Genomic DNA, 15153 nt, shown 5'->3' with positions numbered 1-15153 from the left:
AAAAGGGGGGTGTCCGCTCACAGCCACCATCCTGGTGGACAGCAAACACTCCTGCCCATCGCCAGCCCCATAGCCCAGAGCTGCCCCAGACAACCCAGTGTGACGGAAGTGCTTCAAATAACAGGCACACACCACAAAACTGGGTGTGGACATTAGCCTTCCCTGCAACCTCAGCTGATTGTCCCAGAGTTGGGAAGGTGGAGCAGTGTGAATTAACAAAGCCCCATTCAGCCATCATTTCAGCAGACTGGGAGCCTCCCTACACAGCCCAGCAGCCCAGAACTGCCCTGGGGGGACAGCACTCACCTGTGACATAGCACAGTCATCCCTCAACAGAGGACCAGGGGGTGCACCGCCTGGAACAGGGGCCCACTTGCAAGTCTCAGGAGCCATACGCCAATACCAAGGACTTGTGGGTCAGTGGCAGAGACAAACTGTGGCAGGACTGAACTGAAGGATTAGACTATTGCAGCAGCTTTAAAACTCCAGGATCACCAGGGAGATTTGATTGTTAGAGCCACCCCCTCTCCCTGACCGCCCAGAAACACGCCCCATATACAGGGTGGGCAACACCAACTACACACGCAAGCTTGGTACACCAATTGGACCCCACAAGACTCACTCCCCCACTCACCACAAAGGCAAAGCAGGGGAGAACTGGCTTGTGGAGAACAGGTGGCTCGTGGACGCCACCTGCTGGTTAGTTAGAGAAAGTGTACTCCATGAAGCTGTAGATCTGATAAATTAGAGATAAGGACTTCAATTGGTCTGCAAATCCTAAAAGAACCCTATCAAGTTCAGCAAATGCCAAGAGGCCAAAAACAACAGAAAATTATAAAGTATATGAAAAAACCAGACGATATGGATAACCCAAGCCCAAGTACCCAAATCAAAAGATCAGAAGAGACACAGCACCTAGAGCAGCTACTCAAAGAACTAAAGATGAACAATGAGACCATAGTACGGGATACAAAGGATATCAAGAAGACCCTAGAAGAGCATAAAGAAGACATTGCAAGACTAAATAAAAAAATAGATGATCTTATGGAAATTAAAGAAACTGTTGACCAAATTAAAAAGATTCTGGACACTCATAGTACAAGACTAGAGGAAGTTGAACAACGAATCAGTGACCTGGAAGATGACAGAATGGAAAATGAAAGCATAAAAGAAAGAATGGGGAAAAAAATTGAAAAAATCGAAACGGACCTCAGGGATATGATAGATAATATAAAACGTCCTAATATAAGACTCATTGGTGTTCCAGAAGGGGAAGAAAAGGGTAAAGGTCTAGGAAGAGTATTCAAAGAAATTGTTGGGGAAAACTTCCCAAATCTTCTAAACAACATAAATACACAAATCATAAATGCTCAGCGAACTCCAAATAGAATAAATCCAAATAAACCCACTCCGAGACATATTCTGATTACACTGTCAAACACAGAAGAGAAGGAGCAAGTTCTGAAAGCAGCAAGAGAAAAGCAATTCACCACATACAAAGGAAACAGCATAAGACTAAGTAGTGACTACTCAGCAGCCACCATGGAGGCGAGAAGGCAGTGGCACGATATATTTAAAATTCTGAGTGAGAAAAATTTCCAACCAAGAATACTTTATCCAGCAAAGCTCTCCTTCAAATTTGAGGGAGAGCTTAAATTTTTCACAGACAAACAAATGCTGAGAGAATTTGCTAACAAGAGACCTGCCCTACTGGAGATACTAAAGGGAGCCCTACAGACAGAGAAACAAAGAAAGGACAGAGAGACTTGGAGAAAGGTTCAGTACTAAAGAGATTCGGTATGGGTACAATAAAGGATATTAATAGAGAGAGGGGAAAAATATATATGACAAACATAAACTAAAGGATAAGATGGCTGATTCAAGAAATGCCTTCACGGTTATAACGTTGAATGTAAATGGATTAAACTCCCCAATTAAAAGATATAGATTCGCAGAATGGATCAAAAAAATGAACCATCAATATGTTGCATACAAGAGACTCATCTTAGACACAGGGAAACAAAGAAATTGAAAGTGAAAGGATGGAAAAAAATATTTCATGCAAGCTACAGCCAAAAGAAAGCAGGTGTAGCAATATTAATCTCAGATAAAATAGACTTTCAATGCAGGGATGTTTTGAGAGACAAAGAAGGCCACTACATACTAATAAAAGGGGAAATTCAACAAGAAGAAATAATAATCATAAATGTTTATGCACCCAATCAAGGTGCCACAAAATACATGAGAGGAACAGTGGCAAAACTAAAGGAAGCAATTGATGTTTCCACAATAATTGTGGGAGACTTCAACACATCACTCTCTCCTATAGACAGATCAACCAGACAGAAGACCAATAAGGAAATTGAAAACCTAAACAATCTGATGAATGAATTAGATTTAACAGACATATACAGAACATTACATCCCAAATCACCAGGATACACATACTTTTCTAGTGCTCACGGAAGTTTCTCCAGAATAGATCATATGCTGGGACATAAAACAAGCCTCAGTAAATTTAAAAAGATTGAAATTATTCAAAGCACATTCTCTGACCACAATGGAATACAATTAGAAGTCAATAACCATCAGAGACTTAGAAAATTCACAAATACCTGGAGGTTAAACAACACACTCCTAAACAATCAGTGGGTTAAAGAAGAAATAGCAAGAGAAATTGCTAAATATATAGAGACGAATGAAAATGAGAACACAACATACCAAAACCTATGGGATGCAGCAAAAGCAGTACTGAGGGGGAAATTTATAGCACTAAACGCATATATTAAAAAGGAAGAAAGAGCCAAAATCAAAGAACTAATGGATCAACTGAAGAAGCTAGAAAATGAACAGCAAACCAATCCTAAACCAAGCAGAAGAAAAGAAATAACAAGGATTAAAGCCGAAATAAATGACATAGAGAACAAAAAAACAATAGAGAGGATAAATATCACCAAAAGTTTGTTCTTTGAGAAGATCGACAAGATTGACAAGCCCCTAGCTAGACTGACAAAATCAAAAAGAGAGAAGACACATATAAATAAAATAATGAATGAAAAAGGTGACGTAACTGCAGATCCTGAAGAAATTAAAAAAACTATAAGAGGATACTATGAACAACTGCATGGCAACAAACTGGATAATGTAGAGGAAATGGACAATTTCCTGGAAACATATGAACAACCTAGACTGACCAGAGAAGAAATAGAAGACCTCAACCAACCCATCACAAGCAAACAGATCCAATCAGTCATCAAAAATCTTCCCACAAATAAATGCTCAGGGCCAGATGGCTTCACAGGGGAATTCTACCAAACTTTCCAGAAAGAACTGACACCAATCTTACTCAAATTCTTTCAAAACATTGAAGAAAATGGAACACTGCCTAACTAATTTTATGAAGCTAACATCAATCTAATACCAAAACCAGGCAAAGATGCTACAAAAAAGGAAAACTACCGGCCAATCTCCCTAATGAATATAGATGCAAAAATCCTCAACAAAATACTTGCAAATCGAATCCAAATTCACATTAAAAAAATCATACACCATGACCAAGTGGGGTTCATTCCAGGCATGCAAGGATGGTTCAACATAAATAAATCAATCAATGTATTACAACACATTAAAAATTCGAAAGGGAAAAATCAAATGAGCATCTCAATAGATGCTGAAAAAGCATTTGACAAAATCCAACATCCCTTTTTGATAAAAACACTTCAAAAGGTAGGAATTGAAGGAAACTTCCTCAACATGATAAAGAGCATATATGAAAAACCCACAGCCAGCATAGTACTCAATGGTGAGAGACTGAAAGCCTTCCCTCTAAGATCAGGAACAAGACAAGGATGCCCGCTGTCACCACTGTTATTCAACATTGTGCTGGAAGTGCTAGCCAGGGCAATCCGGCAAGACGAAGAAATAAAAGGCATCCAAATTGGAAAAGAAGAAGTAAAACTGTCATTGTTTGCAGATGATATGATCTTATATCTGGAAAACCCTGAGAAATCGACGATACAGCTACTAGAGCTAATAAACAAATTTAGCAAAGTAGCGGGATACAAGATTAATGCACATAAGTCAGTAATGTTTCTATATGCTAGAAATGAACAAACTGAAGAGACACTCAAGAAAAAGATACCATTTTCAATAGCAACTAAAAAAATCAAGTACCTAGGAATAAACTTAACCAAAGATGTAAAAGACCTATACAAAGAAAACTACATAACTCTACTAAAAGAAATAGAAGGGGACCTTAAAAGATGGAAAAATATTCCATGTTCATGGATAGGAAGGCTAAATGTCATTAAGATGTCAATTCTACCCAAACTCATCTACAGATTCAATGCAATCCCAATCAAATTCCAACAACCTACTTTGCAGACTTGGAAAAGCTAGTTATCAAATTTATTTGGAAAGGGAAGATGCCTCGAATTGCTAAAGACACTCTAAAAAAGAAAAACGAAGTGGGAGGACTTACACTCCCTGACTTTGAAGCTTATTATAAGGCCACTGTTGTCAAAACAGCATGGTACTGGCACAAAGATAGACATATAGATCAATGGAATCAAATTGAGAACTCAGAGATAGACCCTCAGATCTATGCCCAACTGATCTTTGATAAGGCCCCCAAAGTCACTGAACTGAGCCATAATGGTCTTTTCAACAAATGGGGCTGGGAGAGTTGGATATCCATATCCAAAAGAATGAAAGAGGACCCCTACCTCACCCCCTACACAAAAATTAACTCAAAATGGATGAAAGATCTCAATATAAAAGAAAGTACCATAAAACTCCTAGAAGATAATGTAGGAAAACATCTTCAAGACCTTGTATTAGGTGGACACTTCCTAGACTTTACACTCAAAGCACAAGCAACAAAAGAAAAAATAGATAAATGGGAACTCCTCAAGCTTAGAAGTTTCTGCACCTCAAAGGAATTTCTCAAAAAGGTAAAGAGGCAGCCAACTCAATGGGAAAAAATTTTTGGAAACCATGTATCTGACAAAAGACTGATATCTTGCATATATAAAGAAATCCTACAACTCAATGACAATAGTACAGACAGCCCAATTATAAAATGGGCAAAAGATATGAAAAGACAGTTCTCTGAAGAGGAAATACAAATGGCCAAGAAACACATGAAAAAATGTTCAGCTTCACTAGCTATTAGAGAGATGCAAATTAAGACCACAATGAGATACCATCTAACACCGATTAGAGTGGCTGCCATTAAACAAACAGGAAACTACAAATGCTGGAGGGGATGTGGAGAAATTGGAACTCTTATTCACTGTTGGTGGGACTGTATAATGGTTCAGCCACTCTGGAAGTCAGTCTGGCAGTTCCTTAGAAAACTAGATATAGAGTTACCATTCGATCCAGCGATTGCACTTCTCGGTATATACCCGGAAGATCGGAAAGCAGTGACACGAACAGATATCTGCACGCCAATGTTCATAGCAGCATTATTCACAATTGCCAAAAGATGGAAACAACCCAAATGTCCTTCAACAGATGAGTGGATAAATAAAATGTGGTATATACACACGATGGAATACTACGCGGCAGTAAGAAGGAACGATCTTGTGAAACATATGACAACATGGATGAACCTTGAAGACATAATGCTGAGCAAAATAAGCCAGGCACAAAAAGAGAAATATTATATGCTACCACTAATGTGAACTTTGAAAAATGTAAAACAAATGGTTTATAATGTAGAATGTAGGGGAACTAGCAATAGAGAGCAATTAAGGAAGGGGGAACAATAATCCGAGAAGAACAGATAAGCTATTTAACGTTCTGGGGATGCCCAGGAATGACTATGGTCTGTTAATTTCTGATGGATATAGTAGGAACAAGTTCACAGAAATGTTGCTATATTATGTAACTTTCTTGGGGTAAAGTAGGAACAGGTTGGAAGTAAAGCAGTTATCTTAGGTTGGTTGTCTTTTTCTTACTCCCTTGTTATGGTCTCTTTGAAATGTTCTTTTATTGTATGGTTTTTTTTTTTTAATTTTTTTTCATACAGTTGATTTAAAAAAGAAAAAAAAGTTAAAAAAAAAAAGCAAGGAAAAAAATATGTGGTGCCCCCTTGAGGAGCCTGTGGAGAATGCAGGGGTATTGGCGTACCCCAGTTTGATGGTTGCTAACATGACCACAGACATAGGGGACTGGTGGTTTGATGGGTTGAGCCCTCTACCATAGGTTTTACCCTTGGGAAGACAGTTGCTGCAAAGGAGAGGCTAGGCCTCCCTATAATTGTGCCTAAGAGCCTCCTCCCGAATGCCTCTTCGTTGCTCAGATGTGGCCCTCTCTCTCTAGCTAAGCCAACTTGAAAGGTGAAATCACTGCCCTCTCCCCTGCATGGGATCAGACACCCAGGGGAGTGAATCTCCCTGGCAACGTGGAATATGACTCCCGGGGAGGAATGTAGACCTGGCATCGTGGGACGGAGAACATCTTCTTGACCAACAGGGGTATGTGAAAGGAAATGAAATAAGCTTCAGTGGCAGAGAGATTCCAAAAGGAGCCGAGAGGTCACTCTGGTGGGCACTCTTGCGCACAATTTAGACAACCCTTTTTAGGTTCTAAAGAATTGGGGTAGCTGGTGGTGGATACCTGAAACTATCAAACTACAACCCAGTACCCATGAATCTCGAAGACAATTGTATAAAAATGTAGCTTATGAGGGGTGACAATGGGATTGGGAAAGCCATAAGGACCACACTCCACTTTGTCTAGTTTATGGATGGATGAGTAGAAAAATAGGGGAAGGAAACAAACAAACAAACAGACAAAGGTACCCAGTGTTCTTTTTTACTTCAATTGCTCTTTTTCACTCTAATTATTATTCTTGTTATTTTTGTGTGTGTGCTAATGAAGGTGTCAGGGATTGATTTAGGTGATGAATGTACAACAATGTAATGGTACTGTGAACAATCGAAAGTACGATTTGTTTTGTATGACTGCGTGGTATGTGAATATATCTCAATAAAATGAAGATTAAAAAAAAAAAAGGTATTGAACACAGCTTCCTTACACTATTAGCATACAAAACCCAATATTTATCTTTAGCTGCACAGGACTCAATGACTTTGGGTAACTATTGCTCCTGTATTCAGGATAGTCTGCCTCCATTGTACCCACAGACCTCCTCCATATGTTGCCTTATCTTCCAAGCATAGGAGATGATGTGGGATGACATGATCTAACATTTCTCATCCTATCAAATGCAGCAAAACTGAACATAGGCTTAAGCCAGCAAAGATATGGGATTACATCTCAATTATTTTCTGGAACTGGATGTCACAAAGACTGCCCAACCAATATGAGACACTACATTGAGTGCTAAATTGAATACACACTCCCGGAAAATTAAAGCCAATGGCCCAATGTACTCAGTCAAGGGGAGAAGCACACAAAGGCCCAATTCTGGTGTTCTGGGGCATTTCACAAGCAGGACACTGATCATTACTTGCTTAAGCAATATTTACAAACCCAGAGGGCCTGCCCTGCGTTAACATGGACAAGGCAGCTACTTGTGGATTATTATTTGAGATGCTACAAAATGTCTGTGTGTCCCCAATATCCACCCCACATTTCTCCATCAACCTGCCACATTTCCAGGAATTTTTGACCTCTTGAGTGACTCTACTGCTCCTTCTCTAGGTAACTGTCACTCAAAATAGTATCATATTCAGCCATTAAGGAAAATTATGGCATAACAAAGATCTAATTTGTTGTGCTCTAATATTGCACAGTAATTTCTCATATTTACTCATTGATATGGATTTCCTGTGTACATTTCCAGGAGGTTGATTTCAACTTTCATTACTGTAAATGATTTCATAGAGCACATGAATCACGATAGCGTCCCCAATAAACACTTGACAATACAGCGTAAGTCACATCAATCTTGCTCCAATTCCCGCAAGCTTCATGGCTCATAAACAACATTAGGTCATAACACGTGCAGGCTTCTTAAAAAGAATTCCTTAAGCACACACATTCCTCTTCTTTCTCAACCCTGATCGCTCTTTCCCCATGATCTAATTTTGAGGGTCCCCAGTTCCCTCAGAGCCTTGATTCTCTCAAACTCAGCTCTTTGTTCTTTTGATGCATTTGCATCTCCAGCAGTGCGGCTGTATGGCAAACATTTAAGTCCTCACAGAATTCTCCAGCCCATAAGACCTTTGGTGAACCTCTCAGTTCATCTGTTGTCAAGTCAGGAGATTCCTTACCTTTGGCAGGGATGCTCTGGAACCCGAACTCTGGGTGGTCATTGTTAAAACTGTGGTGATTCCCAGTGCGACCCGGGCCGGGGCTGCATCCATGTTTATCCAAAAGGAGACCCAGGACAAAATGACTATCAATAGACTGGGGATGTACATCTGGATCAAATAATATCCCATCTGGCGTTCCAGGTGAAACTTGACTTCGATGCAGGTAAACTTTCCTGGAAGCAGGAAACAATCATTTATAAGAAATGATCATTTAAAGTCCAATTTGAATTTATCTTCCCCATTCTAGCATCCCACTTTATTTAACAACAGAGTATTGCAGATAGATTTGGAAGAAGATTGCCCAAAACATTCACCCTAAATAATCAATTCAACCAGTAATGGAAATGATAGAGTGAGAGTGAGTGATTTAAAGAATCGCTGGACCAAAAGCATGTGGCATTTTTAACTTTAAAAATCTGTGCTTTTTTGCAGCTTGATTATTTTAGACCTTCAGAATTTGCAAGACTATGATAATCTGACCACTAGACATAAGTATTCAAATTTGGGGGGTGTGCCAGTTTGGATGTATTATGTCCCCCAAAATGCCATTATCTTTGATGCAATTTTGTGGGGGCAGATGTATTAGTGTTGATTAGGTTGAAATCTTTGATTGTTTCCATGGAGATGTGACTCAATCATCTGGGCAAAAGCTTTGATTGGATAATTTCCATGGAGGTGTTACCCCACCTTTTCAGGGTGGATCTTTATTAAATTGGAGTCCTATAAAAAGAGTTCACAGATAGAAGGAGCTCAGAGCAACTGAGAGTGATATTTTGAAGAGGAGCTGCAGCTAATATATAACCTATGTCATATACATGTAGCATATACTATATAGTATGTATACAATAGTTGACACCATTCTCTCCTAAATAGTCAGGTTCACATGGGGCTCCCAAAGTATTTGGACAACTGGTCATCTATCTTTGTGTTATCAAAAGCAAGAGAAAATATATCTATTTAAGCCATGTGTATAATAGTCATAAAAATTTCCTAGCCTTTTAGGTGATTGCTTCAGGAAATTTAGGATATTTCTAGAAACTGTTTACAGTATTAGTTTGCCTATAAAATAGAGTTCACATAAAGATATTATAACTTTTTAACATACAATTAAGATCCAGATGGTCCTGCCCCTTCCCACTTTTCTTCCTCTTAACTGGCTTGGCATTAGAACTCCAGAAAGTAATTTGGTTTAGTCCACACAAATTTTAAGTGATAGGTTCAGATTCTTCTTGGTCAGGAAGAACACCTTGGGATCAGGTCTCAGTCCCTTCACAGGAAGTCACTGTTGCCTGCTGGAACAAGTGTTCATGGTTCTTTCTACTCTGCAAGGGACCTGGAGCTGGACAGGACAAACCATTGTGTCTTGATTGAATCTCCATGATCAGCTTGGGTGATATCAAAGGATGTTCATAGGAAAAGCCACCAACTTCACTGGGCAGCCACCAACAAATATCCAGTTGTTGCTACCACCTCAAATCTGCCCCCCCACTGGCCTTGTATCTGTCAGTGGTACTGATAAAGCATGTCTTTAGAGCCAGCTGAATGCCCGCCAGCTGATTTCCATCCAACTCCTCTTACTGCCAAGGACTACAGAGCACAACCACTCTATTTCTGGATTTACAAAGACTTATATGATTATCCCTCTCGTCCACTAAGGCAAGGAGTGCAGATTCATCTGCGAGCCCATGCCAAGAGTGGATGCCAGGGATGGACCAAAATGCATATGTTTCTTGTACCACTAATGGGGTCTCCTCTACCTTTCCTTGACTCATTGACAGCAGATGGTCAGCAAAAGATTTCCAATTCTCTGTCCTTTCTTCTGGAGAAACTGTCTGTTGTGCTCTCCAGCCTATCACAGAGAGTACAGGCATCTTATCTGTTGAGGTGGTTTTGAGCCAAGCTGAAGTCCATGCCATGTAGCTCCATTTGCTTGGTAATTCCATATTTAAAGTGAGGGGATATATACCCCTGAGCTGCAGAGGGAGCCCACTTGGGTTCAGCAGCCGAAAGAAAACTTACCAGTGTTGTAGTGCTTTGTGCAGTAGCCGAGTTCCTTCTCTTCTTTCAAAATAAACTGGGGCAGGGTCAATCCTTCAGCAACTTGCACTGGACCATCACTCAACCACTCAAATATCAGGTCATTCATCGTGTACCCAACTGGAGTAAACAAATCAAAGTGAAATACTGAACACATCTTTCAAAAAAAGCTTGAAAATCTAGCCAAGTAAAGAAACAAACAGGGAAGTCGTTTAAAGCAGACATGCTGAGTCAATTCAAGAGCAGTATTCATAAAAGCTGCAATCATCATGACAAGCACATGTCATCAGAGCCAAAGGAATTGAAGACAGCAAGCTATTTCTGGGTGACTTTTTTTGTATATAATGAGGGAATGGAATCTATGAAGTCTATTTTCTTCTGTCCTCTTTATTCACTAAATCTTTCTGAAGAACAAACAAGCAAACATAAAAATCCTTTGAAGATTGTCTTTATTTGCAAGAGCTGTGTCGGTGGCAATCCAATAAGACAACCCAATTGATGGCATCCATCTTAGTATTTCAAATGAAGTGCATTCTTTTTTTAATGAGAATGAATTCATCAGGGACCTGCCTAAAACATTTCCACTGCAAACTTGGCCCTTCTCCTAGGCTTTGTTAGCTTTGCTTTTAGGATGCTTACGTTAAAAATCCTTATGTTCAACCCTCAGTTACTTTAGGGAATGGGGAAGGCTATGGGCAGGTAACCTAAGAGGAAGTTGTGGAATATGCAAATGAGCATATTCATCTATGCCAGCGTCTTGCTAAATAGGCCCACTCATGACTATTAAGATGATGGAAAACCGATTCTCTGTTATGTAAGGTCATATTGTTACATGACTCCAGAACCATCCAAAGTAAGATTGTTGCCAGTTTAGTAAACCAAAGTTAGCTCTTGGTCTCCAAGCTCCTGCTAACCAGGTCATTGTCTTTCAAGTGTTTCTGGATCTTCTTGTACCCCAGAAAAGAAGGCTACTCTTCTTTCAGACATCACTTCTTCCCTCTACCCCTTTCTTTGTAATATATGAACTCTAAAGTGAGGAGGACACAGAATATTATGAGAGGTCTTGGCTGACCAAGAACTTCAGCATATTCATTAAGTTTTTAGATTCTCATTCTTATTTACTACAATATGATGACTCACCAAAGCTACCTAGAAACCAATGGCAAAGTTAATTGGAATCTACTTTCCTCTTTCTTTGGACCACCTTTAACATTCAAAGCCAAAAGATAAACACACGGAAAGCAAGGAATTACCAAAGGGGCCCCTGTACAAGCATTGTTGCTCCATAGAAAGAATGGACAACCCCATCTCTTCCACTGCAACCCTGAATGAGTACTTCCTGGTACCTCCAACAAAAACTCAGAGTAACCAAACACCCCATGTCCTCATCTGGATAGCTTCTCCCTGGCCACCACAATAATACCCCTTGTCACCCTCCCTAAAGGCCCAGCCTGGGGCAGGCTGAAGAGGTAAAGAGATGAGGAAGGAGGAGGTAGCACTGGGGTAGAAAAGTAAGGAGTAAGTATAATTCCCAACCCCCACATCAAAAGCTAGTGGAAAGCACTTTTCTGCTTCATTGATTTAATTATTTTCAGGTCCTGCAAAGACCAAGCATATTTACTAATTGGAGATTTTTAAGCCTTGGTGGAGCTTCAGTTGACAGCTATGGCTGCAGTTTCACAGAGAAAATAAAAGTGTTGAGTTGCAGCAGGGGATACTTTGGGGCAGTAGAGAAGATACAAAGACGGAAAGATTATGTAAGAATGTTTTTCTCAACTTTTCTTTTCAAGAGAAGGGGTGATGGGGGGTGGGAATGAATACATAAAGCCTCTTGTAAATCAGAAATTCTCATTTTATCCCTGACAACTTCTTAAAACAAAGGCATTTCATTATTGTGTTTATTTCTGTAGGAAGTTGCCAGGAAAATCTACTGCGATTTTAAATGATCAGAAGGAAACCCTGTCACTGCCTCTTTTTAAATAATAGTTGATGTCTTTTTACATTTATTATTCTTCTAAACCAAGAAGTTAAAAGTATTTCCTTGCCCTTGCCTCATTAAGTCTATTAACATCCCTGTAGGTCAGGAGCGCTTATTATTCTCTGCATTTTACAAACCGAGAAACTGACAGAGCAAGCCAGCGAAAATTTCACGTCTCTTGACTGAAAATTCCATTACCTTGGAGGCATTAGCAATTTATGGCATGTGTCAAAGGCTTCAGTGGCGTCAGGGCTAGGGCACAAAGGGGACAAAGTAGGTGACATTCCTCTCCACTTGCTTCCCTGTGCCTTTGTGTATCCATTGCACATCCCATCTCATATGCTTCTTTCTCACATTCCCCTCTGGCTAAGGCCCCCTGTGTCTTGTTCTCAAGGCAGTTCTCCCTTCCTGCCAAAATTCCTTTGGGGGTGCTGGTGTATATGGGCCTGGGATGGGAAGAAATACAATATTCTGATTATACAGTGAATCGTTATAGGCATTGAAGGATAATTTAATTTTCCTGGGAGATGTGTTCATTTTCAAAGGAAAGCTTACTAAATCAGGCATATTTCTGGAGGGAAGCCATGTTATTTGGCATTTTACTTTGAAAGGTTGTCTGTGCTCTATTGATGATGAGCTTCCCAAATGAGACGCATGCAAGCACTTTTGCTTGTCCTTCCATTAGGACTTTGGGCATTGATAAGTAGGTACAGAATGAGTCTAATTGGTCTTTTCTCCTTAATGAAACACTCAAAGAACCGGGTCATTGGTTAACACAAGTAGGCAGCCATTTCAACAGCGAAAAACTTACAACTCTCCAGCTGCATGGTACAGGTCTGGACATCCATTGGAAAGTTCTTCAAGTCCATGGGGCAGGATAAGGTTAGGGTGAGTCTTAGCAAAGAGAAATTAAAAAAAAAAAACAGTTTTAAACCTGTGAGTTCTGAGTCTTGAGAAACAAATGAACAAAAAATACATTTGGCATTAAGCAAAGTGACACTGATTCAAATAATGAAATTAAGCTGTCACTCAGGGCAATGCTTTCTGTTTTTGAAATGAACAGTGATCATTGTTAAGTTTTAGAATTATTGTAGAATTGCACCATTACTATTTCCCACCTTCCAGGCTCCACCCCACCCCACTCCCACCATGATACTGGTCTTAGTATGATTCTAGAATCTAAAACCACTGAGAAACAGTGTAACAGAACAGTGGACCCTTACCTACACTGATGTCCAAAAGAGTTAAGGTTCATGCTGTTTTAGAATTATATCTTGGATAGGTAGGCTTTGCTTCAAGGACAATAAATGATGTGATAAGCATGATTGATTGTGATAAGCATTAGTTTTCCTTCCTTCAAATAGGTAAATGCTTAACTCCATGGTCTCTTCATTTGCTAATCTACTTGGATGGGTTAACAATATGTCGTAGCATTCATTCTGGAATTTTGACAGTTCTGGAACAAATACGCTTTGAGCTAGGAAAAAACCCATTTAAGGGTGGTAGTTTGTATCTGGTCTTTACCTCTCTGCACTGAAGAGGAGCTACTCTGCTCCCTTTTCCTCTTAATTCTGACCTCCAGCCAGTTAAGGCCAAGCCTACTATCGGTATACTGATAGAATAGCCATCTTTCTCCCAACATTTCCTTCTTTTTAGCCCTCCAGGGAATGGTGCACACCTCTTGCTCCTCAATTTTTCTATGCTTCAGAGATTAAAGGAAGGATATCAGGATTAAGAATCAGCAGATCTGGGATCCCTTTCCAATACTGCCTCATACTATCTCTGTCCACTAAGCAAGACCTCAGATTCATTAAACGTTTGTTTCCTCACCAATCAAATGATGAGTAGGATCAGATGATGCTTATTCCCAGTTAGCTCTGATACCAGAATCTGTTATTCTAAAGCTTGCTGCTCCAAATTCTGTTCATTGTGCCTCAAACATTTATCATATCCTAAGACCCTTCAGACTGCTGCAGTGGTAGCTAAACTTTCCCTTGCTGTCAGGCCATTTTCCCGCACTCCTCCCGGTTCCCTTCTTTTTCTTCTCATTGCTTCATTTTATTCATTCTATACAAGCCAAACCAGAACACAAATTGTGGCTGATAACGAATAGGCTTAGTGGCACACACCCATTTTAAAGAAAAGAAAGGTTTAGGTTTCAAAGTGAATTTAGACAAAGACCCCATGCTGCCCATCTTCAAAATTGTTCAAATACAACAATGATTGAGAAGAGCAAGACAAAATCTAAGTGCAGTGTCATCTCAATTGTGTAAAACATGGTTTCTAAATCTTGGAAATAAACACACTGATATATTAAGATATTAAGAGTAGATATTTCTGGGTTTTGTGATGATTCGTATTTTGTTTTTATTGTTTACTTTTTCTACATTGGCTGTATTGACAAGTACAGGTTATTTAAAAATGCCCATAAAAATATTCATCAGCTCTCCCATATTCATATAATTAAATACACCTTTCTTCAAACAAGAGCTGAAAGGTAAAATTATAAAATGCCTTTTTAGTCGGTAATTTTTTTACCATTATATTATTTCTGGAAATTTTGTCATAGACATAGTATTTCACCATCATTGCTAAATAAATTAGCTTCTGTAGGCTATTCTGAGAACCCAAACACCATGTATCTAAAAGAAAAAAAATGGTTCTTAGTTCCAAAAAACTGACTTAAAATGCTGTAGATGCAAGAACAATTTTTTTTTGTCAATTGTGGAGTATGTTTATAAATTTATCTACATATGTGTTATGTGCGTGCACGTGTGTGTGTGTGTGTGTGTATGTTTCCCAGAAAGAAGACTTTAATTTTTGGAAAACCTAATTTTATTGAGATTAATG

At 39.4% G+C, this 15153-nt stretch overlaps 1 protein-coding gene across 4 annotated transcripts in view; it reads right to left on the bottom strand.

Moving 5' to 3' along the window:
• The window catches only part of GLRA2 (glycine receptor alpha 2), a 195856-nt gene that overhangs the window by 108814 nt on the left and 71889 nt on the right, over positions 1 to 15153 (bottom strand). For all 4 annotated transcript variants that reach the window (XM_037822357.1, XM_037822358.1, XM_037822359.1 and 1 more), the window contains 3 exons: positions 13115 to 13197; positions 10308 to 10445; positions 8247 to 8461 (listed from right to left, as the gene is read on the bottom strand). In XM_037822357.1, coding sequence (XP_037678285.1) covers positions 8247 to 8461; positions 10308 to 10445; positions 13115 to 13197 — 436 coding nt within the window. The remainder of the gene's footprint in view (positions 1 to 8246; positions 8462 to 10307; positions 10446 to 13114; positions 13198 to 15153) is intronic.

The sequence above is a fragment of the Choloepus didactylus genome, chromosome X (genome assembly GCF_015220235.1).
Source record: "Choloepus didactylus isolate mChoDid1 chromosome X, mChoDid1.pri, whole genome shotgun sequence".
In the NCBI taxonomy this organism is placed as follows: Eukaryota; Metazoa; Chordata; class Mammalia; order Pilosa; family Megalonychidae; genus Choloepus; species Choloepus didactylus.
Note: the sequence above shows the minus strand (reverse complement) of the source record. Positions and strands in the feature narration are given on the sequence as shown.